At 41.5% G+C, this 26,607-nt stretch overlaps 1 protein-coding gene across 9 annotated transcripts in view; it reads left to right on the forward strand.

Moving 5' to 3' along the window:
• GRIN1 (glutamate ionotropic receptor NMDA type subunit 1) overlaps positions 1 to 26,607 on the forward strand; it is a 135,960-nt gene that overhangs the window by 10,239 nt on the left and 99,114 nt on the right. For all 9 annotated transcript variants that reach the window (XM_073599906.1, XM_073599907.1, XM_073599914.1 and 6 more), the window contains exons 2-3: positions 1,030 to 1,164; positions 18,221 to 18,397. In XM_073599906.1, coding sequence (XP_073456007.1) covers positions 1,030 to 1,164; positions 18,221 to 18,397 — 312 coding nt within the window. The remainder of the gene's footprint in view (positions 1 to 1,029; positions 1,165 to 18,220; positions 18,398 to 26,607) is intronic.

Raw genomic sequence — 26,607 nt, forward strand, 5'->3', positions numbered from 1 at the left:
ATCGCTTCCGTCATCCAATAGTATGGAGCCGAGCGGGGGCCATCTTTCCCTCACTCAGCATCCAGCCTCACAGGGGAAAGGGCACGATCATCTCTGCTGCCACTGAGGGCTCTGGTAAGTGGCAGAGACGACCAGAGTGCGGCGGGAGGGGGCCCACTCCCACCCCTGATAAAAGTGATCTTGCAGCGAATCCGCCACCGAGTCCATTTGTATCTGAAAGAGGACAATCTCCCACCGAAGAAGATACTGAGGTTATGGCAGCTATCTGCTGCCATAACCCTGGTATTGTACATCAAAGTACCGACGTACAACGACAGCGGGCGATCCACAAGTGGTTAAGGGAGTGTTCCTAATCTCAGCAAATTACCTGTATAGAAGCCAGAAATCTTGCTGATTGATAGGGGATCAAATACTTATTTCGCTCATTAAAATGCAAATCAATGTATAACTTTTTTAAATGCTTTTTTCTGGATATTTTTGTTGTTATTTTGTCTCTCACTGTTAAAATAAACCTAGCATTAAAATTATAGACTGATCATTTCTTTCTCAGTGGGCAAACGTACAAAATCTGCAGGGGATCAAATGTTTTTTCCCTCATTGTAGTAGTCAAAAAAGCTTTTTTATGTTCTGGTCTCTGATTTAATTTTACAAACTGGCTTCCTGTGAATTTTTGTCCCTAACAGCTGCCATTCCAGTGCCCAATAACAATGCCTTGGTGGAAAGTAAGGTGCACAATAATTGTACAAGCAGTGGCAGTCGGTGGAGCTTAGTCAGCAAGTCAAGGAAATTCAAGTCTCGGTAATGGGTGCAACTAAATTAAAAGGGCTCACCACAGTAGAAGCTTTTCTGATGAATAAAGCTGTTATTTTGTGGCATTTGCTCCTAGGTTGTACTTTTACCTTTAAATGTTAATATTGAGTTGTGTTCAGTTAAGTTGCTATTTTGCCACAGGTGGCCTTATAAATGTTGATGGTTACATAAACATTGCAATTCTTTAGATTGATCCTTACCTAAATTTACTGCTTCCAGGTTTACGCCATATTGGTCAGTCACCCACCAGCCCCAACAGATCACCAGACTCCAACGCCAGTCTCTTATACAGCTGGATTCTATCGAATACCGGTCATCGGGCTAACGACCAGAATGTCGATATATTCTGATAAGGTATGTATACCGTGCAGTGGTATCAATGAAAGCTGCACATTTTAGATTTATTTTGTTCATGTCCACTGATGATGGTTGAAAATGGCATACAATACTGGTTTTCTTGTTGTCATTCTCCCTAAATTACACTCCAGTCCCCAGATTAGAGGTCACTGATTATGGCCTTTTAGAAATCTGCCTATAGGGAGCCAACATGCAAGGCTTACTGTTATGATAGGAGCTATAAAAGAGAAGAAATGAATCAGTTTTGAGTGACTATAACTAAAGGCAAACCTTTTTTTTTAGTTTCAGATAGAGTGGAGAGGGATTAGAATACCTGTCAGTTTTTATCACTGCCAGTGTCCCCTTTAGGGAGATTCACCCTCTCTGTTTGTCCTGTTTACTATTATCACTGAAAGTGAGAGTAAAAGAAAAATCCAAACTTTAGGTTATACCCAGAAAAGGAATAGAGGGGAAATATTCCAGTGGGGACACTAGTTCTGATTCCCTCCCTTTGGAGGGATTTCCTCTTACTTCCTGTTATGGCCATAAGCCATGATGACAGCAATAGCAAATAAAGAAGTGTACAGTGCATATTCTGTCTTTGGATAGGCTGGATACAGTAATCGTTATATCATGGATATATTTGTATGCATGGTAACAGTCGTGTGCACACTTTTTTTTTCTCATAGAATAGGTGCAGGTACTTCCCGCTTCCGAGTCTTTGCCTGCGAGCCCCGTCCCTTGGTTCCACCCTCTACCTAGGGAATACAGGACCAAGTATCATTTTTTTGGCGCTAAGTAGTTTGTATGGAATTTGCTCATGAAAAGCAGTAAAATAGGTCCCTTGCAGCCAGCAACAATAGTTCCCCCCCAACAACAATATACCACCCCACAACAAAATACCCCTAGCAACAATAGATTCACCCCAGCAACAATAGACCCCCACCAGCAGCAATAGACCTCCCTCTACAACAATAGATACCCAACAACAATTGATCCCCTCAGCAACAATATATCCCTCCCAGCAACTATGATTCCCCCAGCAACAATATGTCCCCCGTGACAATAGATTCTCCCATAACAATAGATCCCTCTGCAACAAAACACCCCCAGCAACAATAGATGCATCCCAGCAACAATAGAGCCTCACCAGAAACAATAGCTCCAGTAGCCAGCATCAATAGACTCTCCAGCAGCCAGCAACAATAGACCCCTCCCTCAACAGTAGATCTCTCCCATAAACAATAGATTCCAATACAAGCAGCAATAGTCCTCCCCAGCAACAATAGATACCTCCAGCAGCAAGCATCAGTGGACCCTCCAGCACAACCCAGCACCCCTTGGCATTATATACATTCATTGCTGAAGGTGCTGAACTGTGTTCCCCCATGTTCACATTGAAAAAAAGCCTTGCGTTTATGTACATGTCTTCTTCAGATTTAGGGACATAGTGCCAATAGGGCCATTTACAAAGTAAGGGGGAAATCACCACACCCAGTATCTTCTTCTTACAACTCAGGCAACATTGCACCTCACCACAGCTATGACTCCCTACTCAGGCACTAGGGGTGAGAGGGACACCACCCTCCCCTGGTATAGTCATTCTTTGGTGACAATGATACTGTCATTTTGGAAAACCTTCATCCCCATAACCATTTTCTTTCTTCATTTCTCACTCATAGACATCACAACTATATGGCCGGTGCTACCACTAGGCAAACTAGGCAGCCGCCTAGGGCGCACTGCTGCCTAGGGCGCCCGGCCACTGGTGTTCCTACTCTCTTCTCTCTGCAGCAAGCAACTAAGTCTCAGTGTCAGCAGAGAGCCACCGCTCCGTTCTCACATGTGTCAGAGACGCAGTGGCGGCGGAGGTCTGTGTCCCAACTCCCGAATGAATGGAAGAAAGCAAACATTCATTCATGGGCACTGTTAGGCTGCATTGATGGGCGCTGATGGTGTATTGATGGGCGCTGGTGAGGCTGCATTTGATGGGCGCTGGTATGGCTGCATTTGATGGGCACTTCATTAAAAAGGTGGGGTGTACATGGGCAGGGTGAAGGGGGTGGAGTCAGGGGTAGAGCCAAGGGGAGAGGGCGGCAAATTAGATTCCGCCTAGGCTGTCAAAAAACCTTGCAACAGCCCTGACTATATGTATGTTTAGAACTTTACTAAAACTTCTCTTCATAATGTTATATCATGGTTAGTGAAACAGGTACATTCCTGGAGAATAATAATGTTGTTGGTCTCTGGTCAGTTCAGGCCTTGTAGTCTTGCAACAATTCTTCCTACAATCTCTTATAGTCTCTCTTTCTCTCTGGATGCTAGGAATCCTTCAAGGAACATACTGTATCTTAGGCTCAGTATACATGTTACAATCAGACTGCACAATCTCTTTACTATTGATAGTAGATTTGCCACAATGATGTAATATGAGAACCCACCTAAAATGTCCAATCAATCTGTATCCAATTAGGGAGGTTCTTACACTACCGGAGGACCTGCATGGGGATTGTACAGTCAGCTTGTAATGTTAGTGGTGAGCTTCAGAACCATGTCAGGAAAGGGCAACCCCACTTCAAACTCACATGGTAGCCTCTCAGTGCTTAGGGAACAAATGTATCCTCTCTTCCAATATATCTGACATTTCTTCCATTCAAAGAACAGGACTTTACATCCTGCGGCAAGACGACCAACCTTATGTACCCCTCGTACATGCATACCACTGGTTGCATATCTGCAACAAGCAGTAAGAAAGACATTCATTATGATATAGTAAACCAAAGAAAAGGAGTTAACACTGTACTACCCATCTTCAACCAAACCCAGAAACATTTGGCTCATCTCTGTTGGCTATATAGTATGAACTATATAGATCATCACAATACTTTCATTCAACAAGTACCTAATTTCAAACCCAATGGACTAATCCTGCAACATAATCTTATACCAGAAAACCATAGAAGTGTAGGGGTTAATCCCTTGGGTTTAGAGTGTAGACCACTAATCTGATAATGGTAGTTTTCTGTTTTATTGTTATTTTATAAGGTCTACACTTATAGGGTGTTTTGTTTTATATGGTTCATTAAGGTTCCATTCACACTTCTGAATGGGTCTGCATCGATTAAATGTGTGAGACCCAGCAGCTCCTGCAGCCAATTGTGGCCACTGTCTGCGTCCAGAGCAAATAATTTGCAGCCATGATTAGCTGAAGGTCAGGGCTGGGCTTAGCCCTTCCTTCTCAAAGCTGGCCGCTCAACTGCTGGCTAATTTCCAGCTCCTATCTCTCCACAGTGACTCAACTGTTGATGATATCCTGCTTGTCAGTCCTGCCTACTTTAGCCGTCCAGTCCAGATGGTCTCTGCCTTCGCCTTGGTCACATCTCTACAGACGCTCTCCTGTGTTCCTGTTAAATACTTGCTTGGCTGACATTCCTTCTGGCTCCAGATCCTGCTTGCTGTTCTACTACGCTCATCTCTGGCTCCCTGACATGTTAGCTTGTCTGACTATCCGTTCCGGTTCCTGAACTCTGGCTATGTTTTGACTATGTTTACTTTGTTTACCTTTTTTTATTATTATTAAACAAGTGAGATTTAACTGTACTTCTGTCTCAGTCTGATTCATGGTTTCTAATAGTAGGCGAAGGCCATGAATTCAGAGGATGCAGTGAATCCACTTGTTGGTAATATTTTTTCCAGAATGGATGAGCCGGATCACCGCATGGATCAGTTTGCCATGGCGTTACAAACGGTCCTGAGTCGCACGGCTCATCTGTAATCTCCCACTGTGGCTGCTCTGGTACAACCTGCGTTGCAGGCCGCCCCTGCTGCTGCTCCAGTCTCTGTGCAGGCACCCGCCTCGAGTATTACCTCTATAAGAGGTATGTCTGGTTCTGCTCCTCTTCCCCATCGATTTGGGGGCAATCCAGTCCAATGCAGAGGGTTTCTCAACAAGGTTGAGATATACTTTGAGATGCTGCCCTAGGCGTTTCCCACAGACAGAAGCAAAGTAGGTTTCGTAATATCATTGCTTTCTGAGAGAGCTTTGGCCTAGGCAAACCCTCTATGGGAGATGCAAAAACCTGTTGTCTTCAGTTACCCTGAGTTTGTGACTTCTTTTAAAAGGGTATTTGATGTTCCCGCACGCTCCGCTTCTGATGGCAAGTGCCTCATGCCATCAAGAACTATTGCCGATTACGCCATTGAATTCTGTACTCTGGCAGCAGAGGTTGCTTGGAACAATGAGGCCCTCGTGGCTGCTTTTTCTCATGGTCTCTCGGATACCATCAAGGATGAGATAGCAGCCCGAGGTATACCCACTGAGCTGGAGAAGTTGATCACATTTGCCATCCTCATTGACTCCAGACTCAGAGAAAGACTCCTTTTTAAGGAGCGCTTGCGGAAGCCACCTGTACATTTGTCTCCGAACTTTGCATTCCCACCCTTGCCTCCCTCATCTACTATGTCTCCTGGTACCGAGTCGGTCTGTGAAGATGAACCCATGCACTTGGGCTTCACGGATCTCTCTGCGGATGAGAGAACCCTTAGGAGGAGGGAGAGATTGTGCCTTTATTGTGGCCAGGCAGGTCACTTTTTGAAGTCTTGTCCTACCCTTCCAAGGAACGCCCAAACCTTGAGGTCCTGTCACGGACAGACCTTAGGTGGCATTGTTTCGTCCCCAGTTATCCAGAAGGATAAGCCCCTGGTTTTGGTTACTCTTTCTTGGGCTGAGTAGGCCGTCGAGATACAGGCTCTAATCGACTCTGGGGCTGCAGGCCTGTTCATTGATGCTGCCTTTATATCGAAGCACTTGATTCCGCTGCAGCTGCGTGACACTCCACTTGCCATTGAGGCTCTTGACGGAAGACCTCTACAGCCTGCCCTTGTGACTCATGAGACTGTTCCGTTGTCCATGGCCATAGAGACACAACCCCTCTTTTGATTGGCTCCGTGCCGAGGTTCTCTCCTGGTCGCCACAATGCAGTAAGACATGCTTCCAGAAGTTAGCCAAGGTCCTGTGCACCTGTTCACTCTCCCTCCTGCCGGAGGAGTACCGCGATTTTAGCTATGTCTTTGACAAAGGTCAAGCTGGTAGTTTGCCTCCACGCCGGCCATATGATTGCGCAATTGAATTTCAACCTGGTGCCATACCCCCTCGTGGCCGGGTTTACCCTTTGTCGGTCTTGGAGGATAAGGCCATGGAGGAGTATGTTGCAGATGCACTTTCTTGAGGTTTCATCCGCAAATCCTCGTCTCCTGCTGGTGCTGGTTTCTTTTTTGTGAAGAAGAAGAATGGCGAACTGAGACCTAGTATTGATTATAGGGGTCTCAATCGTTCCACGATTAAGAATGCCTATCCGATTCCGTTGATTACGGAGTTATTTGACCGCCTCAAGGGAGCAACAGTTTTCACGAAGCTTGATTTGAGAGGGGCATACAATCGTGTGAGGATTAAGGAGGGCAACGAGTGGAAAACTACGTTTAATACCAGAACAGGCCATTATGAGTACCTCGTAATGCCCTTTGGTCTTTATAACACCCCAGCAGTTTTCCAGGAATTTATTAACGATGTCCTCCGAGATTTGTTGCAGTTTTGTGTGGTGGTTTATCTTGACAATATCCTCATATTTTTCAAGTCCCTGGAGAGCCACCACACAGGTGTCTGTCATGTGCAATCTCTATTGTAGATTGGAGAAGTGCAAATTCCATCTTGAACAGGTTAAATTCCTGGGTTATGTCATTTTCACTGCTGGTTTTTCGATGGATCCAGAGAAACTTTCGGCAGTCACACAGTGGCCTCGACCCGTGGGTTTATGTCCTCTGCAGCGTTTTCTTGGCTTTGCCAACTATTATCGGAAGTTTATTCGTAACTTCTCATCTCTGGTCAAGCCCCTGACTGATATGACCAGAAAGGACGGCAAACCCACAGAGTTGGTCTCCGGAGTCCATTAAGGCCTTTGAGAGTCTCAAGGCTGCCTTTGTTTCTGCTCCTGTGTTGGCACATCCCGATCCTACATTACCTTTTATCCTTGAGGTTGATGCTTCTGAGACTGGAGTTGGCGCCCTTCTGTCTCAGCGTCCTACCTCTGAGAGCGCTATGCATCATTGTGGCTACTTTTCCAAGAAATTGTCACCCGCAGAGTGCAATTACGAAATTGGTGACAGAGAGCTGTTAGCGATCATTTTAGCCCTGAAAGAATGGAGATATCTCGTCAAAGGTATACTCATTCTTACTGACCATAAGAATCTGACATTTTTGTCTGAGGCTAAACGCCTCTCTCCCAGAAGGGAGCGATGGGCTTTTTTCTTGTCTAGTTTCAATTACATTGTCTCATTTTTACGGTACAAAGAATGTAAGGGGTAATGCTTTGTCACAACAATTTTCCTCCACTTCCAAGATGGAATCAGTTTCGGTTCCTGTGATTCCTCCTGATCGTATTCTGGCTATGATTTTCACTAGTATCACTTCTCCTTTGGGTGACAAAATTCTAGCCGCTCAGGTCCATGCTCCTCCTGAGAAACCTTGTGACTGCTGCTTTGTCCCAGAGAATCTCCGTACTCCAGACTTACCATTCTCCCAAGGCTGCTGGCCACCCTGGGAAGAAGGGCCATTTCTCAACAATTCTGGTGGCCTAGTCTACTTGCTGATGTAACTGCCTTTGTAGCTGCTTGTTCCATGTGTGCTCAGAGTAAGACTCCACGACACCTTTCAGTGGGACTTCTACAACCCATACCCAATAGAGAGAGGCCCTGGACCCACCTCTCTATGGATTTCATTGTGGAGTTACCCAACTCCCAGAGCAACACAGTTATCCTTATGGTGGTTGAACGCTTCTCGAAACTGTCCCATTGTATTCCACTTAAGAAGTTGCCCACTTTTAAGGAACTGGCTTCCATTTTTGCTTGGGAGATCTTTTGCTTACATGGGCTACCCAAGGTGATTGTCTCGGACAGGGATAGCCAGTTTGTGTCCCGCTTCTGGCGAGCCTTTTGTGCACAGTTGGGAATTCAGCTTGCTGTCTCCTATGTGTATCACCCGCAGTCTAAGTCACAGAACGAGCCAATCAGTCCTTGAAGCAATTCCTATGTTGCTATATTTCTGATCATCATAACAACTGGCCAGACCTCTTACCATGGGCGGAGTTTGCTCACAATAGTGCCTTGAATTCTGCTTCCTGATTGTCCCCGTTTATGGCAAACTATGGTTTCCAGCCTTCCATGTTGCCTGACTCATTTGTTCCGCAGAGTATTCCTGCGTTAGAGGAGCATCTCCGTAGTCTTCATTCCTCTTGGGAACAACTCCAGGAGGCTTTACGACATGCTAATGATAGGTACAGACTCCATGCTAACCGCAGACACCTGCCCGCGCCTTCCTACCAGGTTGGGGACATGGTTTGGCTGTCATCTCGCAACCTCAGACTTCGTGTTCCCTCTCTGAAGTTCGCACCTCGGTTTATTGGGCCTTTCTGTATTCTTCGCAGGATTAACCCAGTGGCTTACGCATTAGACCTTCCTTCTAATATGCGTATTTCAAATGTATTTCATGTCTCTTTATTAAAACATTTGGTCTGCAATAGGGCGCATAGAGTACTTGGTGTATTGGAATGGGTACGGTCCAGAGGAACGCTCTTGGGTCTCATCCTCGGATGTACATGCCCCCGTCTTCCTCTGTGATTTCCATAGATGTTTTCCCCTCAAGCCTGGTGGTCCTCCGAGGGGGAGGGGTCATTGAGGAGGGAGTACTGTCAGGGCTGGGCTCAGCCCTTCCTACTCTGAGCTGGCCGCTCAGCTGTCGGCTAATTGCCAACTCCTATCTCGCCACAGTGACTCACCTGTTAATGATATCCTGCTCATAAGTCCTGCCTACTTAAGCCGTCCAGTCCAGATGATCTCTGCCTTCGCCTTGGTCATATCTCTAGAGATGCTCTCCTGTGTTCTTGTTCAAGACTTGCTTGGCTGACATTCCTTCTAGCTCCTGATCCTGCTTACTGTTCTACTATGCTCTTCTCTGGCTCCCTGATTTTTTGGCTTGTCTGACTATCCATTCCGGTTCCTGAACTCTGGCTATGTTTTGACTATGTTTACTCTGTTTACCTTTTTTTATTATTATTATTAAACAAGTGAGATTAAACTGTACTTCTGTCTCAGTCTGATTCATGGTTTCTGACACTGAAGGAGCTGTCAGCATTCCATTACTTTCAATGGGGCTGCTTCACAGAACTAATTGCTGGGAACCCCTGCTGGGTCTTCCACATGTAATCACTAATGGCCCCAGTTTTATGTTCATATCCTGGAAATAAAGAATTCTTACATAATAAGGAAAGCCAGAAACTCGTGATCTCTTTGTTGCAAATTTTTTATTGTCTACATATCAAAAGATATGTAGACAATAAAAAAGCTGCGAATGCGTTTTAACCACAACGGCTATCCTCATAGTATGATGATTATGCTGTGAGGAAGGCCATTGTGGACAAAATGCATTAGCAGCTGTACACTGTGTCTTTTGATATGTAACCAATAAAGAATTTGCAACAAACAGATCACAGAGTTGCCTGCTTTTCTTATTATGGATTAATGACATTGGGGATGGAACACTCCAGCCAGAGCACCAGTCTTCAGCCATTGAATAAAAAAAAAAAAAAAAACTGTTGAGCTTGGGTATGTTTTTTAACATAAAGGATTCTTAGTCCACCTGCATTGGCTACTGAGGGGTTTTTGAGCCTCAGTGCTGCCCCATCCCCTTCCATGTGCTGTGTTGCACATGGTTCAGAAAGCTACATCACTATTATGTGTACAATTGAGAAAATGTCTGCAGCATAATTTTGTCAAGATATAGGCATGCTAAAACAGGAGAAATATGAAAGCATTAATGATGGATTGAACCTTATCTTTCACCACCTGGCCTTGGGAAGGAAAACTTTCACAAACTACTCTTACAAGTGAAGTTTAAGTCTTTAATTTTTACTTTACAAAAGAGCAGCAGTGAAAACTCAGAGCGCAAATGTAAGACTCAGAATATGTTTGGTCAAAAGTTAGTCTGGTTGAAAAAAGACACAAGTCCATCTAGTTCAACCAATAAAAAGGGGAAAAAAATATACAATCCTAACAATTATACAATTCTCTAACAATCCTATACCCACAGTTGATCTAGAGGAAGGCAAAAAACCCTAGCAAAGGGGTTTGATCCAGCAGGGGAAAAAATTCCTTCCTAATCCCCCAAGAGGCAATTGGATATTCCCTGGATCAACTTTACCTATAAATGTTAGTATCCAGTTATATTATGTACATTTAGGAAAGAATCCAGGTCTACTGAGCTGTACAAAAACAGCTCTTGAGGGAGTCTATTCCACATTTTCACAGCTCTTACTGTGAAGAAGCCTTTCCGTATTTAGAGAATAAATCTCTTTTCCTCCAGACATAAAGAGTGCCATCTTGTCCTCTGTGATAAAGTTAAAGTGAATAACTCAACACCAAGTTCACTATATGGACCACTCGTACATATTGATCATATCCCTTCTTAATGTCCTCTTCCCAAGAGAGATTAAATTAACTTCCTCTAATCTTTCCTCAAAGCTGAGCTCCTCCATGCCTCTTATTAGTTTGGTTGCCCACTTACTTAGTGATAATTAGTGATAACTTAGCGATAATTAGGGAAGAATAAACCAAATCTGTTTAGGGCTATGTTTACATGATTTATTGTAATCTCATTGTTGCTGAGAGATTTAACCTTTTGCTGGCAGTCACTCCATTAAGCAGTGACTACACATAAGAATTTTAGCAGTTTGGTCCCCTCTACTGAAATTGCTAGGAGTAACAAATAATGACTAAAGATATGGAACAATGGGCTTTCTATAGGCTAACTCATATTAGCAGTTTGTATTGATCAATTTTGCATGATCACGCTGTACTCCAATCATTTGCGAATGGTCATACAAAATGCAATTTGCGTAGCTTTCTTTACAGGCCACCATTTCTTCCATCAATTTAGTGAACAATGTCTACTCCTAGCCTCCAGCAATTTTATTAGTACAGCTAAGCAACTAAAACCGCTTGTTAAACCATACACCAATCAGCCATAATATAATGACTATCCACCATTACCCGTTGAGGCATGTACTCCACTAGACCTCTGAAAGTATGCTGTGGTATCTGGTACCAAGCCATCAGTAGCAGATTCTTTAAGTCCTGTAAGTTGTGAGGTGGGGACTTGTTTTTCCAGTACATCTCATAGATGCTCGATAGGATTGAGATCTTGAGAATTTTGAGTCAACACCTTAAACTCATTTATGTGTTTCTCAAACCATTCTTGAGTTTATAAGACCAAGTCACCTTCTTCATTGCTTTGTGGTCCAGTTCTAATACTTATGTACCCATTGTCTGCGTTTTTGGCTGTGGAAGCGGGTTAGCATGGGAATCCTGACCAGTCTGCAGCTGTGCAGACCCATATACAACAAACCGCGATGCATTGTGTGTTTTGATACCTTTTTTTCGCAGCAGCATTAACTTTTTCAGCAATTTGAGCTACAGTAGCTCTTCTATTGTATCAGACTTCAGAGGCCAGCCTTTGCTTGCTACATGCATCAGTGATAAATATACAAAAATAAGTGTAGCGCAACACTCAAATGTGATATACAGTATCTCACAAAAGTGAGTACAGACCTCACATTTTTGTAAATATTTTATTATATCTTTTCATGTGACAACACTGAAGAAATGACACTTTGCTACAATGTATAGTAGGGAGTGTACAGTTTGTATAACAGTGTAAATTTGCTGTCCCCTCAAAATAACTCAACACACAGCCATTAATGTCTAAAGCGCTGGCAACAAAAGTGAGAACACTCCTAAGTGAAAATGTCCAAATTGGGTCCAAAGTGTCAATATTTTGTGTGGCCACCAGTATTTTCCAGCACTGCCTTAACCCTCTTGGTAAAGGAGTTCACCAGAGCATCACAGGTTGCCACTGGAGTCCTCTTCCACTCCTCCATGACAACATAACAGAGCTGGTGGATGTTAGAGACCTTGCGCTCCTCCACCTTCGATTTGAGGATGCCCCACAGATGCTCAATAGGGTTTAGGTCTGGAGACATGCTTGGCCAGTCCATCACCTTTACCCTCAGCTTATTTAGCAAGGCAGTGGTCATCTTGGAGGTGTGATGTTGGAATACTGCCCTGCGGCCCAGTCTCTGAAGGGAGGGGATCATGCTCTGCTTCAGTATGTCACAGTACATGTTGGTATTCATGGTTCCCTCAATGAACTGTAGCTCCCCAGTACTCATGCAGCCCCAGACCATGACACTCCCACCACCATGCTTGACCGTAGGCAAGACACACTTGTCTTTGTACTCCTCTCCTGCAGCCACACACACTTGACACCCACTGAACCAAATAAGTTGATCTTGGTCTCATGAGACCACAGGAGATGGTTCCAGTAATCCATGTCCTTAGTCGGCTTTTCTTCAGCAAACTGTTTGTGGGCTTTCTTGTGCATCATCTTTAGAAGAGGCTTCCTTCTGGGACAACAGCCATGCAGACCAATTTGATGCAGTGTGCAGCATATGGTCTGAGCACTGACAGGCTGACCCCCACCCTTTCAACCTTTGCAGCAATGCTGGCAGCACTCATATGTCTATTTCCCAAAGACAACCTCTCATTACGACGCTGAGCACAAGCACTCAACTTCTTTGGTCGACCATGGCGAGGCCTGTTCTGAGTGGAACTTCTCCTGTTAAACCGCTGTATGGTCTTCGCCACCGTGCTGCAGCTCAGTTTCAAAGTCTTGGCAATCTTCTTATAGCCTAGGCCATCTTTATGTAGAGCAACAATTATTTTTTTCAGATCCTCAGAGAGTTCTTTGCCATGAGGTACCATGTTGAACTTCCAGTGACCAGTATGAGAGAGTGAGAGCGATAACACCAAATTTAACACACCTGCTCCCCATTCACACCTGAGACCTTGTAACATTAAGAAGTCACATGATATCAGGGAGGGGAAATGGCTAGTTGGGCCCAATTTGGACATTTTCACTTAGGGGTATTCTCACTTTTGTTGCCAGCGGTTTAGACATTAATGTCTGTGTGTTTAGTTATTTTGAGGGACAGCAAATTGACACTGTTATACAAGCTGTACACTCACTACTTTACATTGTAGTAAAGTGTCATTTCTTCAGTGTTGTCACATGAAAAGATAGAATAAAATATTTATAAAAATGTGAGGGGTGTACTCACTTTTGTGAGATACTGTACTATCCGTGTGTACATCAAACTCAATATATATAAAACACTATACTAAATTCCTAGTCCATACAAAATAGCCACAAAAATTAAAAAAAACAGTGAACAAAAACAAACAGTCCAGTACCCCAACAAGTGAAATTGGTGACCAACTATCTTTACTTCATGTGGCTTGTGCACCTCCACCAACCAGGTGAAAAACTTGCTCACCTCAAGGGAGCTCAAAATAAGCTAATCTCTATCCTCCAAATGACAGTCCCTCCACAGTATTCCTCAGACTCTAGATGGATATGCTCTCCAGTCCCAAGTGTACTTGTGTAACATCCAACATAAATCATAGAGAACAAAAAGGAAAAAACAAAGCTCTCTCCACTTCTAAATGGTTTAATAAAACCCCAGCCAATATAAAGTACTCACAAGATAAAAATGACAGATGTGCTTTGTAAATGTATTCATCACCCTGCTTACTACTACACACACAAACGGCAGTTGCATGACATCATGGGCACGGCTCCTCCCTCCCAGACGTGTTGCGCCTCCTATTGGGCTTCTTCAGGAGCCGACTTACCAAAGCCCTTAAATGGCCATAATCCGCATCATTATGGTTACACTATACACACTCCTTTCCCAGGAACTGGAATTGGTTGTGTTCAGTGAAAACTGCTTCCTCTTTACCATGGAACCATCACAGTACCCCAAACTAACTATTGGGGACCCCTAAGTGTTGATGAGCTTAAGGTCTTGGACAAAAGCCATAAGTTCATCCCGGTGAAGAATCTTAATAAATTCAAGCCATATATTGGCATTCAAACGTTCATTATTATTATTATTATTATTATTATTATACAGGATTTATATAGCACCGACAGTTTACACAGCGCTTTAAAACTGGAGGATACAACTACAATACACTTTAATACAGTAGGATTTAGAGAGCCCTGCTCGTTAGAGCTTACAATCTAAGAGGGAGGGTCAAGAGATACAAGAGGTAGTAACTGTGGGTGAGGTGCTGATGGAGAAAATAAATGTACAGTTATTAGGTGGGGGCAGGATAGGCTTCTCTGAAAAGATGCATTTTCAGGAATCGTCTGAAAGTGGACAAAGTAGGAGATAGTTGGACAGATTGGGGTAGAGCATTCCAGAGGATGGGAGAGGCTCAGGAGAAGACCTGGAGGCGAGTATGTGATGAGGTGACAAGGGAGCTAAAGAGCAGGAGGTCTTGGGAGGAACAAAGAGAACGATTTGGTTGGTATTTTGAGCACAGGTTAGTGATATAGTTATTTTTAGTATCTTGAATTTAATTTGTTTGTTGAGTGTCAGCCAATGGAGGGATTGGCAGAGAGGGGTAGCAGACGCAGAGCGGTTCGTAAAGTGGATGAGCCTTGCAACAGCATTCATGATGGACTGAAGGGGGATAGTCAATTTAAAGGTAAGCCAATGAGGAGGGAGTTGCAGTAGTCGAGGCAAGAGATGACCAGGGAATGGATTAGAAGCTTTGTGGTGTCATTGGTTAGGAAGGAGCTTATCTTGAAGATGTTGCGTAGGTTGAGGTGGCAAGCTTTGAACAGCGATTGGATGTTGGGCCGAAAGGATAGTCCAAGATTACACCTAGGACCTTGACATTGGAGGATGGGTTGATAGTTGAGCCATTGATTTTGACAAAGAAATCAAGGGAAGAGGCACGTGGGGGAGGAAAGTATCATGAGCTTGGTTTTGGATAGTTGAGTTTGAGGAAGTGATGTGACATCCAGGCTGATATATGTCTGTTAGTAAGTTGGTGATGCGTGAGGAGACTGATGGAGTGAGTTGGGGGTAGAGAGATAGATTTAGGTGTCATCCACATAGAAATGGTATTGAAAGCCATGGGAGGCAATCAACTGACCCAGGGTGGAGGAGTAGATTGAGAAAAGGAGAGGTCCAAGAACAGAACCTTGGGGGACCCTGATGAAGAAAGGAAGAGGAGAGGAGGAAGTAGATTTTGAATGTCAAAAAAGATTTTTTATTTAATCCTATGGCAAGGTCTGCAGTTATGGAAGAAGGTAATCACACTAGTTTAAGGAATAAGTCGACTTTTAATCTCTCGATCTTGGACAATAAATATGTGGAGGTTTTTAAAAATATGGTGGTTAATGATCTAGATGTCTTAAAGTTTAAGAGACCCTATACATATAAAAAAGGGCATACAGGCATTAGAAGAGAAGAAAGAGGTTATTATCAGGCCTGCTGATAAGCAAAGGGGGGGGGGGATAGTGCTTATATCAAAATTATATTATAAGGCAGAGATGGATAGATTGCTGGAAGATAGAAATAGATGTGGGAAGGGGGCTAATCGGAATCTGGAAGCCCTCTTTAAGAAGGGGGCCCCCAGATCCTGCCCCTCCCCCCATGTGAATGAGTATCGGGTACACTGTACCCCTACCCATTCACTAAAAAAGTTTCACAAGGTAATAAAAACACACACAGTTTTTGATAATTCTTTTATTAAAAAAATAAAAAAATAGTGTCCCATGATGTAAATCCACCATCAATCACGCCACCCATCGCCCGCCGGACCTGAAAAAGAAAAAAAGACGCTCCCGTCGGTGAAGGCTGGCTTCCTACTGCAGGCGTCGCCATCTGACATTTCCTTATATAGTTAAGGGGCGGGCCACCTGGCTATGTCACCTGGTGGTCCCACGCCCTTATGACATCACGGACTGGTGCATGCTGGTTGCAACATCGTTTTTTTATGCGGTATCTAATGGCACTTTTTTTTTAGTAAGTATCACATAATTGTTTTTTTTTTTTTGGTAAATTGGACTTAATTTACCACATGCGATAATTTATGCAAATAAATAACATGATACCCTTCTCGCATACGGTAAACATTAGTGAATTGACCCCAATGAAACATAGCAAATCTAGGCATTTTAGAAATGTCCACAATAGGGATTCCAGGAGCTTAAAATTTTGGGACTTGAGAAGGTGAATAACCACTGGAGGGGGGCAATTTTGTGAGATATTTAAATCAACGTGAATCGTATAATGAATAGTAATCGACTAACTGGGGCACCTCATCCTTTTATTTTACCATCTACAGAAAAAACCCTTATGTTTCAGACTTTACTGGTACCAAAGTGAGACCGTAAAACAAAAGTGTGTAAAATCAAAATGTTTGTTACAAAATTATCAATAAAATTATTTTAAAACATTAGAAGTTCAAATGCGATATAGGCCTATGCGTTAATTTTGAATTAAATTGCTCTATAAGCAATAGTTAGTTTGTGTTTACATAACTGAAATATTGCTGTCTTTTATACATATTTTATATAAGTTTATTTTTAGGGGAGATCGATTTATCTGTGTATAAATAAAATAAATGTAATTTTTTGCTTATAAAATGCTTTATAAGCAATGGTTAGTTTATGTTTACATAACTGAAATATTGCTGTCTTTCATACATATTTTATATCATTTTATTTTTAGGGGGAGTTTAGTTTATCTCTGTATAAATAAAATTGAATGTATTTCAAATGTTTAATTTTGAAATGTATGCAGCATCTGGTAGTATTCATATAAGTTATATAATAACAGGGAGTTCTATTTAGTTAGTTTGGTAGATTTATAGTTACATTGATGGTTCTAGTTTTTTGTCCCAATTAGTTAGTTCAGGATACTGTGATGCTTCCAGGGTTAAGAGGAAGCAGTTTTCACTGAACGTGTTACTTCTGGTTCCAGCAAGAGGAAGTGTATAGAGTGTAACCATGATGATGCAGCTAATGGCTTTTTAAGGGCTTGGGTAAGTCGGATCCCCGTCTAGTGAAGAAGCCCAATCGGAGGGCGCAATGCGGGAGGAGCCGAGCCCGTGACATCATGCCACTCCTGTTTTTATGTGTAGTGGTGAGCAAGGTGACGAATACATTTACAAAGCGCATCTCTCACTTTTATCCTGTGAGTGTTTTATATTGGCTGGGGTTTTATTAAACCTTTTAGAAATGGAGAGCATGTATGTTTTTTCCTAGTTTGCCATTTGGAGGATACAGATGTGCCTATTTTGAGCTTGCTTGAGGTGAGCAGGTTTTTCACCTGGTTGGTGGAAGTGCACAAGTCACGTGAAGAAGTGAAGATAGTTGGTCACCAATTGCACTTGGGGTGCTGGACGGTTTATTTTTGTTCACTGTTATTTAATTTTTTTGGGCTATTTTGTATGGACTATAAGTTTTGTATTATATTTTATATATATTGAGTTTGATGTACACACTGATAGTATATCACTTATTTTTGTATATTTATTTCTGTGGAAGAGGGTGTGGTGGGATCACCTTAAAGTGTTATAGTTAGCAACACACTGTATTCTTATTGATTTGTATAGTTCTTAGGAGGTATTTAGGCTGCGCTGATAGAGACATAATTATTCCATGCATCAGTAAGCCTTGGCCGCACATGACCCTGTTGCTGGTTCACCAGTATTCAATCCTTCAATCACTTCTGGTAGGTCCTGACCACTGCAGACCAGTAATATCCCACAAGAAATACAGTTTTGGAGTTGCTCTGACCCAGTCGTCTAGCCATTACAATTTGTCCCTTGTCAAAGTCACTCAAATCTTCACACTTGCCTATTTTTTCTGCTTTCAACACATCATTTTCAGGAACAACATGTTTACTTGCTGTCTACTATATCCCACCCACTTTCAGATGCCATTGTAACAAGATAATCAATGTTATTCACGTTACATGTCAGTGATCATGATATGTCTAATTGGTGTATATCTCAAATGTGAACCTCTCAGAATACACCATAGTTTTCCTCTAGTTTATTCTATTTTTTTCATGAATACAGTCTATAGTCTTTTTTTTTATTCCAGAGCATCCATCTGTCCTTCCTCCGCACTGTCCCACCATACTCGCACCAGGCTCTGGTCTGGTTTGAGATGATGCGTATATTTGGCTGGAATCACGTCATTCTCATTGTGAGTGAAGACCATGAGGGCCGGGCAGCCCAGAAGAAGTTAGAGACCCTCCTAGAAGAGAGAGAATCCAAGGTCAGTATGTGGACATCACAATGAAATGTATGTTGTTTTATATTTCTTCTTTGTGATAACCAGTTCTCCTCAGATTGTTCAATGTATGTAGATTCTTGTACGTTGAAACATATTTCTCTTTTCATCGTAACATGACAAACATAATGCTGAAACATCTAGACTGTCTCACTAGCACCTGACAAACCTTTGTACTAGTTTCATCTCACATGCTTTGCCGAGGGCCAAAATCTCCTTAAATCAATAAATAAAAGGGAATAGCCTGGAGCTTTGCAAATCTAATGATAACACAATAATAAACAAGAAAAAAATAACTAGATGTACAAAGGGTATATTAAATGGTAGGCACCCTGACGGACCAGCAGCTTAGTTGAATTGGCTAACGATGAATATTAGAGTCTTTCTGCCAGTATCTGTACAATGCAGCTTCTCCGCGAGCTCCCACCGCTGTCATCAACATCATCCGCCCACATCTCCATCTGACACATGCTAAGCACCGCTTTGCTGACATGGCTCATGCGATAGATTGATACCCCGCTGGCTGCTCAGCTCCTGGAGAAGATGCAATGTACTAAACTATGGACAGACCAAAATTTGTAGAGATGTTTGCACTGTTTAGCAAGCTGCTGCCGTACATTATGTGAGCATTGCAGGAACCAAACACAGACTTTATGAACTAGAGGTCTGACTGCATTTATAAACATTAGAAAAGGGACCGTGAAGGCATTGGCCATAACAACCAATTCAACTGCAGCTGTAATTTTTCCAGCGTGGCTAAAATGATAGTCTTGGCAAATCTCAGGAGCCAAGTAGCCAAGGTACCTTAACTTTTATAATTGGTAGATTTTTGAGCCTTTTATGTTTTTGTTTGTTCTTGTCTATGGCTCCTTAGATGACTAATTATCACCTGGAAAAATTAAAAACAAAAATGAAATTGGTTGCTAAGGGCAATAATATAGTTAACTCTTTTACATTTAAAAAAAAAATCTGGTCTTTTACCCGATCAAATCTAGAGGCAGTTGCTTGAGCGTGCACAAAATTTAAATGGTAAACGAGTATTAAAGTAAATATAGATTAAAAATTATGTTTGCAAACTGTCAAATATCATTGTGAACAGGAAAATGACAGATCTATGCACATGTTGGTAACGTGGACCTTTACTTCATTTTAGAGTTGTTGTTTAAATGCAACGATACAAAGCTGCTGCTGTTAAAAAAACAAAAAAAACAGACTGCCTGATGCAGGGTTTATAAGCAATGTTCAGACAGAAACATTGGGGTTTATTTACTAAAACCGTAGAGTGCAAAATCTGGTTCAGCTGTGCATGGTAGCCAATCAGCTTCTAACTTTAGCTTGTTCAATTGAGCTTTGACAAAAAAAAAAAACTGGAAGCTGATTGATTTGATTGATTTCTATGCACAGCTGCACCAGATTTTGCACTCTCCAGTTTTAGTAAATTAACCCTATTGCTACTTTTGTATCTACACTGTTTCATTAATTAGCAGACCAAAGGGATGAGCTGATGAGCTTCACTATATGATGATATGATGTCAGTTAAAGCAACCTAACAAGGTTTTTAGATAAAATTTGTTCCGATTCAAACCCTTAATAACCCTGATCAGCCCTAATTAACTTATTCTTCCCCTTCACCCTTTAACATTTACTTTCCTGATTATTTTTTGTTTATTTCTATTTTTCTAATCAGTAATATTTAAACTTTGTTTTGTTTTTATTAATTTAGTTCATTTTTTTGTGTCACGTTTAAAAAAAAACACATTTTTTTTTTGCAATGCTTTTTACCAGAAACCTAGTTTTAGGACAAATTATAAAATAAACTAAATAATTTTTATCTACTGTAACAATTCTTTTTTTTACCTTTTTATGTCTGTGAATTGTTTTAAAAATAAATAAAGTAATTTTTGCAAGAAAGCCCTATTTTTCCTAAAAATTATGTATGTTATCTAAAGTAACAACAAAATTTTTGCTAAAAAAACAGGCCCATAGCAAATGAAAAAATGTTTGGTTCATAGAAGTGTACAGGTGTGAGAGATTGGTTAAATTGGTTAAAACAGGTCTAAATTGACTCCTTGTTACCTTTATAACCTTTACAATATAACCTTTATAATATAACTTCTTTTGTGCCCCTTCATTATAGTTTCATTGTTTACTGGGGCCTTACTTTCTCTGACTTGATGGCTAAGCCCTACCACCTTACATCTCTCTGTCCAGTGCCTCAATGGCCAGTACAAGCCGTTTTCATTGGACACATTGATTGTAGTAGGCGAGGCCTAGCTAGGGAAAATAAGTCCCTAATAAGAAAGTGAAACTAAATCAGAGAGGGCACAAAAAAGTTAATAGCAGATATTTGAACTTTTTTAAAAGTCTAAAATGGAATACAGGTTCACTTTAATGTCATACACAATTGTCTTGCAAACACTATCACGCAACAGCAGCAGGTTTATTTAACTTCATCTTTCCCCAGCTGATCCTACTCACCTTCCTTTCGATTCTTTGCAGCTCTTCTTGGCCCCCAAGAGCTCAGAGAAATACCTGGTTCTAGGTGTGGGGTAGTCTTGTGACATAAGCCTCTTATACCGTCATGTAATAATAAAACATATAAGTACCAAATAACACAAAGTGTGTCATAAATGTCAGTCTAATATAAGAAACGTATAAAAAATAGAAAAAAAGTCTAGACACTTTTTTTTAATTCAAAATACCGGTACATTATATGCTGTTGGCTTTAGTTTACCATATGACTCTAAAAACAAAAACGATCTTAACGAAAGATGTATTAGCATTGAATAACACACAACTTAGAAACTATTTTCAAATGAATTCCCAAACATACAGTAAAAGACATTAAGGGCTGGTTCACAAAAGACGTTTTCCAGTTCTTTTTTAAAACCACATACAAACTGCATGCACTGTGTGTGCCATGTATTCCAGTGGCCCTAGTTTACACCTGGTGGCCAGTTCCAGGGCTTGCAAAAAAAGTTAAACTTGCTGCATTGTTTTGGCCAAAAAGCATAAAAATGCGAGTAAACACACCAGACTGTCTGAAGTGCACATTGTCCTAATGAAAATAAAGATTTTTGAAATGTCAAAATAAAAAAGAGGAAAAAATGCACTGGTCTGCATTGTACGCATGTAAACGCATAAGTAAAGATGCCTCTGGTTGGAAAAAAACTCATTCGGTAGTCATATCACCAAAAAGTTAATATATCATTAATACAATAAAATTATCAACTACTTCAGTAAAGAAATAAGACCTTGGTCTAAATGAACAAGCGGATCATGATAATAATAATAATAATAATAATAATAATAATAATAACGTAATAAGAATAATAATTAAAAAATATTAAGAATTCACAATTTAGGTGGTTGTCAATTGTGGACCATCGTGCATGGAATGCTATTATTAATCAAAAAGCATGGGATGCTATTATTTATTTAAAAATGTACTCAGCACAGATGGATACAAAAAAGTGACAAAACTTAGTGAGAAAAGAGAAATTAAATGGTCAGAGAGAAGTCAGAGAGAAGTGATAGTCAGCTAATGTCTCAATGGAGTCTGGTTATAATTGTTTGAATTTAGCTCATCATTCACCTATTGTCCTGGAAAGCACTTTTTGTTGTATTTATCTAGGAACATTTTTTTTTTGATAATGAAGGTCGCCTCAACATTTGGCCAATATAACAAAACAAGAATAACAGTATTCTACTAGTTAGTATAATTTAGGATTGAACTGGTGGTACTGGATCTAGTGGTAGATATTAAACAATCGTTAGGTAATAGTATTGTTTGATACCATTGAGTGTATTATCTAGGAATACTTAATGTGGGCATGCTTAGAATACACGGTACATACAATACAATGTAAATAAAGATGATCTTAACTCCCACTGGGGGAGGCTGTGCTTGGTAGTTTTGCCAAGTCTGATTCAAACAAACCCAACAGAACAAGGCCCAACTGTATTGCTTTGTAGTGCACTTGGCAGAATAGCCAGACACACTTGCTTACAGTGGGATCATTTCTTAATAGAGATGTATGTTTTTTTTGCAGGTTCATACTTACCTAGGGGGATGCAGCATCGGTCCAATGCTGCATCTGTCCCCCGTCAGCTCTAACACTGAGAACCGAGCAATCAAACACCGCCGATCACTCGGTTCTCAGGGCTCCTTGAGCAGAAAGCTGGTGACTGTCAGTCACCGCTCTCTGCTCTGCCTTCTCCTCACTCACTGGAGTGCTGGGCTGTGGAGGGGGCAGGAGCGGCCGGCTCAGGCTCTCAGTGGCTCACTGAGAGCCTGAGCCGAGTGCCGGTCAAACCATGTGGGTGAATCCCGACTTCATTGTCACGATCTTGCCCGAGCCTGGACCAGCTCTGTGACATCAGCCGGCAGTGGGTTTCAGCCCGCTGTCAGCTGTAAGCGGGTCACAGGCATGCAGAATGAACTGCACTCCTGTGATCCACAGGAGAAGTACAGCCAAACGAGCTCCAGTCTGTCTGTACTGAGCACCCCTTGATTTAGGTGAAGCTCAAATTACTTCTTAACCACTTGTTGCCCAGAGGCCTTATATATGGCCTCAGCAGCAAACAGTCATATCAGTATCATGGCAGCATTGATCTTGGTACTGTTTTCTTCAGCTGGCAATCAGCTTTCCAGTAAAAGTGATCGAGTGGCTTTACAGCTGCTTTATCACTTTTACAGAACTCTGAAAGGCCCTAAATGCGGCTCCAAGGCTCTCCCATTCCACTGGGGAGTTCAAGACCACTGTAGGCAGTTGGGTCGGCTGCACACAGAGGAGATGGAGGAACATTCATTCCCTGATTTCCTCTGTGACTAATGAAGCTGGAAGCCACAAGGATTTATTCACTTCTGGTTTCATTGCTGTTTCCCTGGCCGGTACACCTTTGGAAGCTTCTGAACAACCCATTCTGTGTTTGATTAGGTGCTTTAAATGGCAAGGAGGCACTAGGGGTCTACAGTGCATTCAAAAAGTATTCACACCCCTTGACATTTTCCACATTTTATTATATTACAACCAAAAACATAAATGTATTTTATTGTGATTGTATGTGATAGACCAACACAAAATGGCACATAATTGTGAAATGGAAGGAACATTTTATAAATGGTTTTCAATTTTTTTTACAAATAAATATGTGAAAAGTATTTGTATTCAGCATCCTTTACTCTGATACCCCTAACTAAAATCTAATGGAACCAATTGCCTTCAGAAGTCACCTAATTAGTAAGTAGCATCCACCTGTGTGTAATTTCATTTCAGTATAAATATATAAATATAGCTGTTCTGGGAAGCTCTCAGAGGTTTGTTAGAGAACCTTAGTGAACAAACAGCATCATGAAGGCCAAGGAACACACCAGACAGGTCAGGGATAAAGTTGTGGAGAAGTTTAAATCAGGGTTAGGTTATAAAAAAATATCCCAAGCGTTGAACATCTCACAGAGCACTGTTCAATCCTTCATCCGAAAATGGAAAGAGTATGGCACAACTGCAAACCTACCAAGACATGGCCGTCCACCTAAACTGACAGGCCAGGCAAGGAGAGCATTAACCAGAGAAGCAGCTAAGAGGTCCATGGTAACTCTGGATGAGCTGCAGAGATCCACAGCTCAGGTGGGAGAATCTGGACACAGGACAACTATTAGTCATGCACTTCACAAATCTGGCCTTTATGGAAGAGTGACAAGAAGAAAGTCATTGTTGAAAGAAAGACATAAGAAGTCCCTTTTGCAGTTTGCGAGAAGCCATGTGGGGGACACAGCAAACATGTGGAAGAAGGCGCTCTGGTCAGATGAGACCAAAATGTAACTTTTTGGCCTAAAAGCAAAACGTAATGTGTGGCGGAAAACTAGCACTGCACATCACCCTGAACACACCATCCCCACCTTGAAACATGGTGGTGGCAGAATCATGTTGTGGGGATGCTTTTCTTCAGCAGGGACAGGGAAACTGTTCAGAGTTGATGGGAAGATGGATGGAGTCAAATACTAGGCAATCTTAGAAGAAAATCTGTTAGGGTCTGCAAAAGACTTGAGACTGGGGTGGAGGTTCCAGCGGGACAATGACCCTAAACAAACAGCCAGAGCTACAATGGAATGGTTAAGATCAAAGCATATTCATGTGTTATGCCCTGTACACACGATCGGACATTGATCGGACATTGCGACAACAAAATCCATCGGATTTTTTCCGACGGATGTTTGCTCAAACTAGTCTTGCATACACATGGTCGCACAAAGTTGTCGGAAAATAATGATCGTTCTGAACACAGTGACGTAAAACACGTACGTCGGGACTATAAACGGGGCAGTAGCCAATAGCTTTCGTCTCTTAATTTATTCTGAGCATGTGTGGCACTTTGTGTGTCGGATTTGTGTACACACGATCGGAATTTAAACGATCGGATTTTGTTGTAGGAAAATTTTATATCCTGCTCTCAAACTTTGTGTGTCGGAAATTCCGATGGAAAAAGTCCAATGGAGCCCACACACGATCGGAATTTCCGACAACACAATCCGATCACACTTTTTCCGTCGGAAAATCCGATCGTGTGTACAGGGCATTAGAATGGCCCAGTCAAAGTCCAGACCTTAATCCAATTGAGAATCTGTGGCAAGACTTGAAAATTGCTGTTCACAGACGCTCTCCATTCAATCTGATAGAGCCTGAGCTATTTTGCAAAGAAGAATGGGCAAAAATGTCACTCTCTAGTTGTACAAAGCTGGTAGAGACATCACCAAAAAGACTTGCAGCTGTAATTGCAGTGAAAGGTGGATCTACAAAGTATTGACTCAGGGGGGCTGAATACAAATGCAAGCCACACTTTTCACATATTTATTTGTAAAAAATATTGAAAACCATTTATCCTTTTCCTTCCAATTATGTTCCACTTTGTGTTGGTCTATCACATAAAATCCCAATATTATTTTTTTTTTTACGTTTTTGGTAGTAACATGACAAAATGTGGAAATTTTCAAGGGGTATGAATACTTTTTTAAGGCACTGTAATAGACCCCTGATGTCTCTATAGAGTACCTGTCACTGCACAAAGCTACTGCAAGAGGCTTGTTCACCCTTGTGATAGTAATAAACTTGATTGAAAAAAAAGCATACAAATATGGTAATTAAAATATATAAAAATAATCATAAAACATTTAAAAGCACCTCTTTTCCCCCTTGCTAGCATTCAAATGCAAACATGCACACAGGTCTGGCACGTATATGTAAGCAGCGATTGAACCACACATGTGAAGTATTGCCACAAATGTTGGAGCGTGAGCAATAATCCTAGCACCATAGCTCACGTTTACCTCTAAACTGATAACCGGTAAAGTGTTTAGAGGTGTCGCCTATGGACACAATGGACACATTTGTAAACTCCAACTACCAACATTTCATTCTCTGGGGCCTCTGCTTTCAGAAAATATATAATGTTTGGGGGGTTTAACTAATTTTCTAGCAAAAAATGCTGATTTTAACATAGGTATTAAAAAATTGCCTAGTAGGCAAACGGTTAAGCCGTTCTTTACTCCTGTACTCCTGCCCATGTGCCTATTCATGGTAACCAAGTTTGGACAAAGAGCCTCTAAAGTTGCCTACACTCATGAATTGTTGACCAAACAATCTTTCAAGCAATGTTTATGCTCTCCAGCATTATTCAGAATGAATATCTAAAGATTTGCTTTGTACAGTGTATGCTGGACACTGATAAATCATATGTACCTCTAGAATTACAGTACATTTAACATCTATAGGTGCCTTAAGCTGGATTTCTATAAAAGTGCAACATTTCAGTGCATTGTGCCTGGAGCTGCTTGCCATTTTTTGGCACAAATAGCCTTGCCTTAAATACCTATTTATTTTTAGTGATGTAATAAAAGATTAGAAGCTGTTTGCATAGCAGAGCAAAGTAAATGTTGGAATATAAGATTAATCAGGTTTACTCAGTATATCCAATATATGCAAGGGAAAAGGCAGAATTTTCTAGCAAATGATTGATACATGGAAATTAACACTTCACTTTATCTAATCAAGTAAATACTCTTTACTCATTTAGTATATTAACATCAAATACTATGTGAGGGCAGGTAGTTCAGCAGCTTCAGAGCACTATTCAGAAAGGTGGGGGTGGGGGTGGGGGGGGGGGGCGGCACACAAGATCTTTACATTCTAGCATAA

Source organism: Aquarana catesbeiana, linkage group LG09 (genome assembly GCF_042186555.1).
Source record: "Aquarana catesbeiana isolate 2022-GZ linkage group LG09, ASM4218655v1, whole genome shotgun sequence".
NCBI classification, from domain to species: domain Eukaryota; kingdom Metazoa; phylum Chordata; class Amphibia; order Anura; family Ranidae; genus Aquarana; species Aquarana catesbeiana.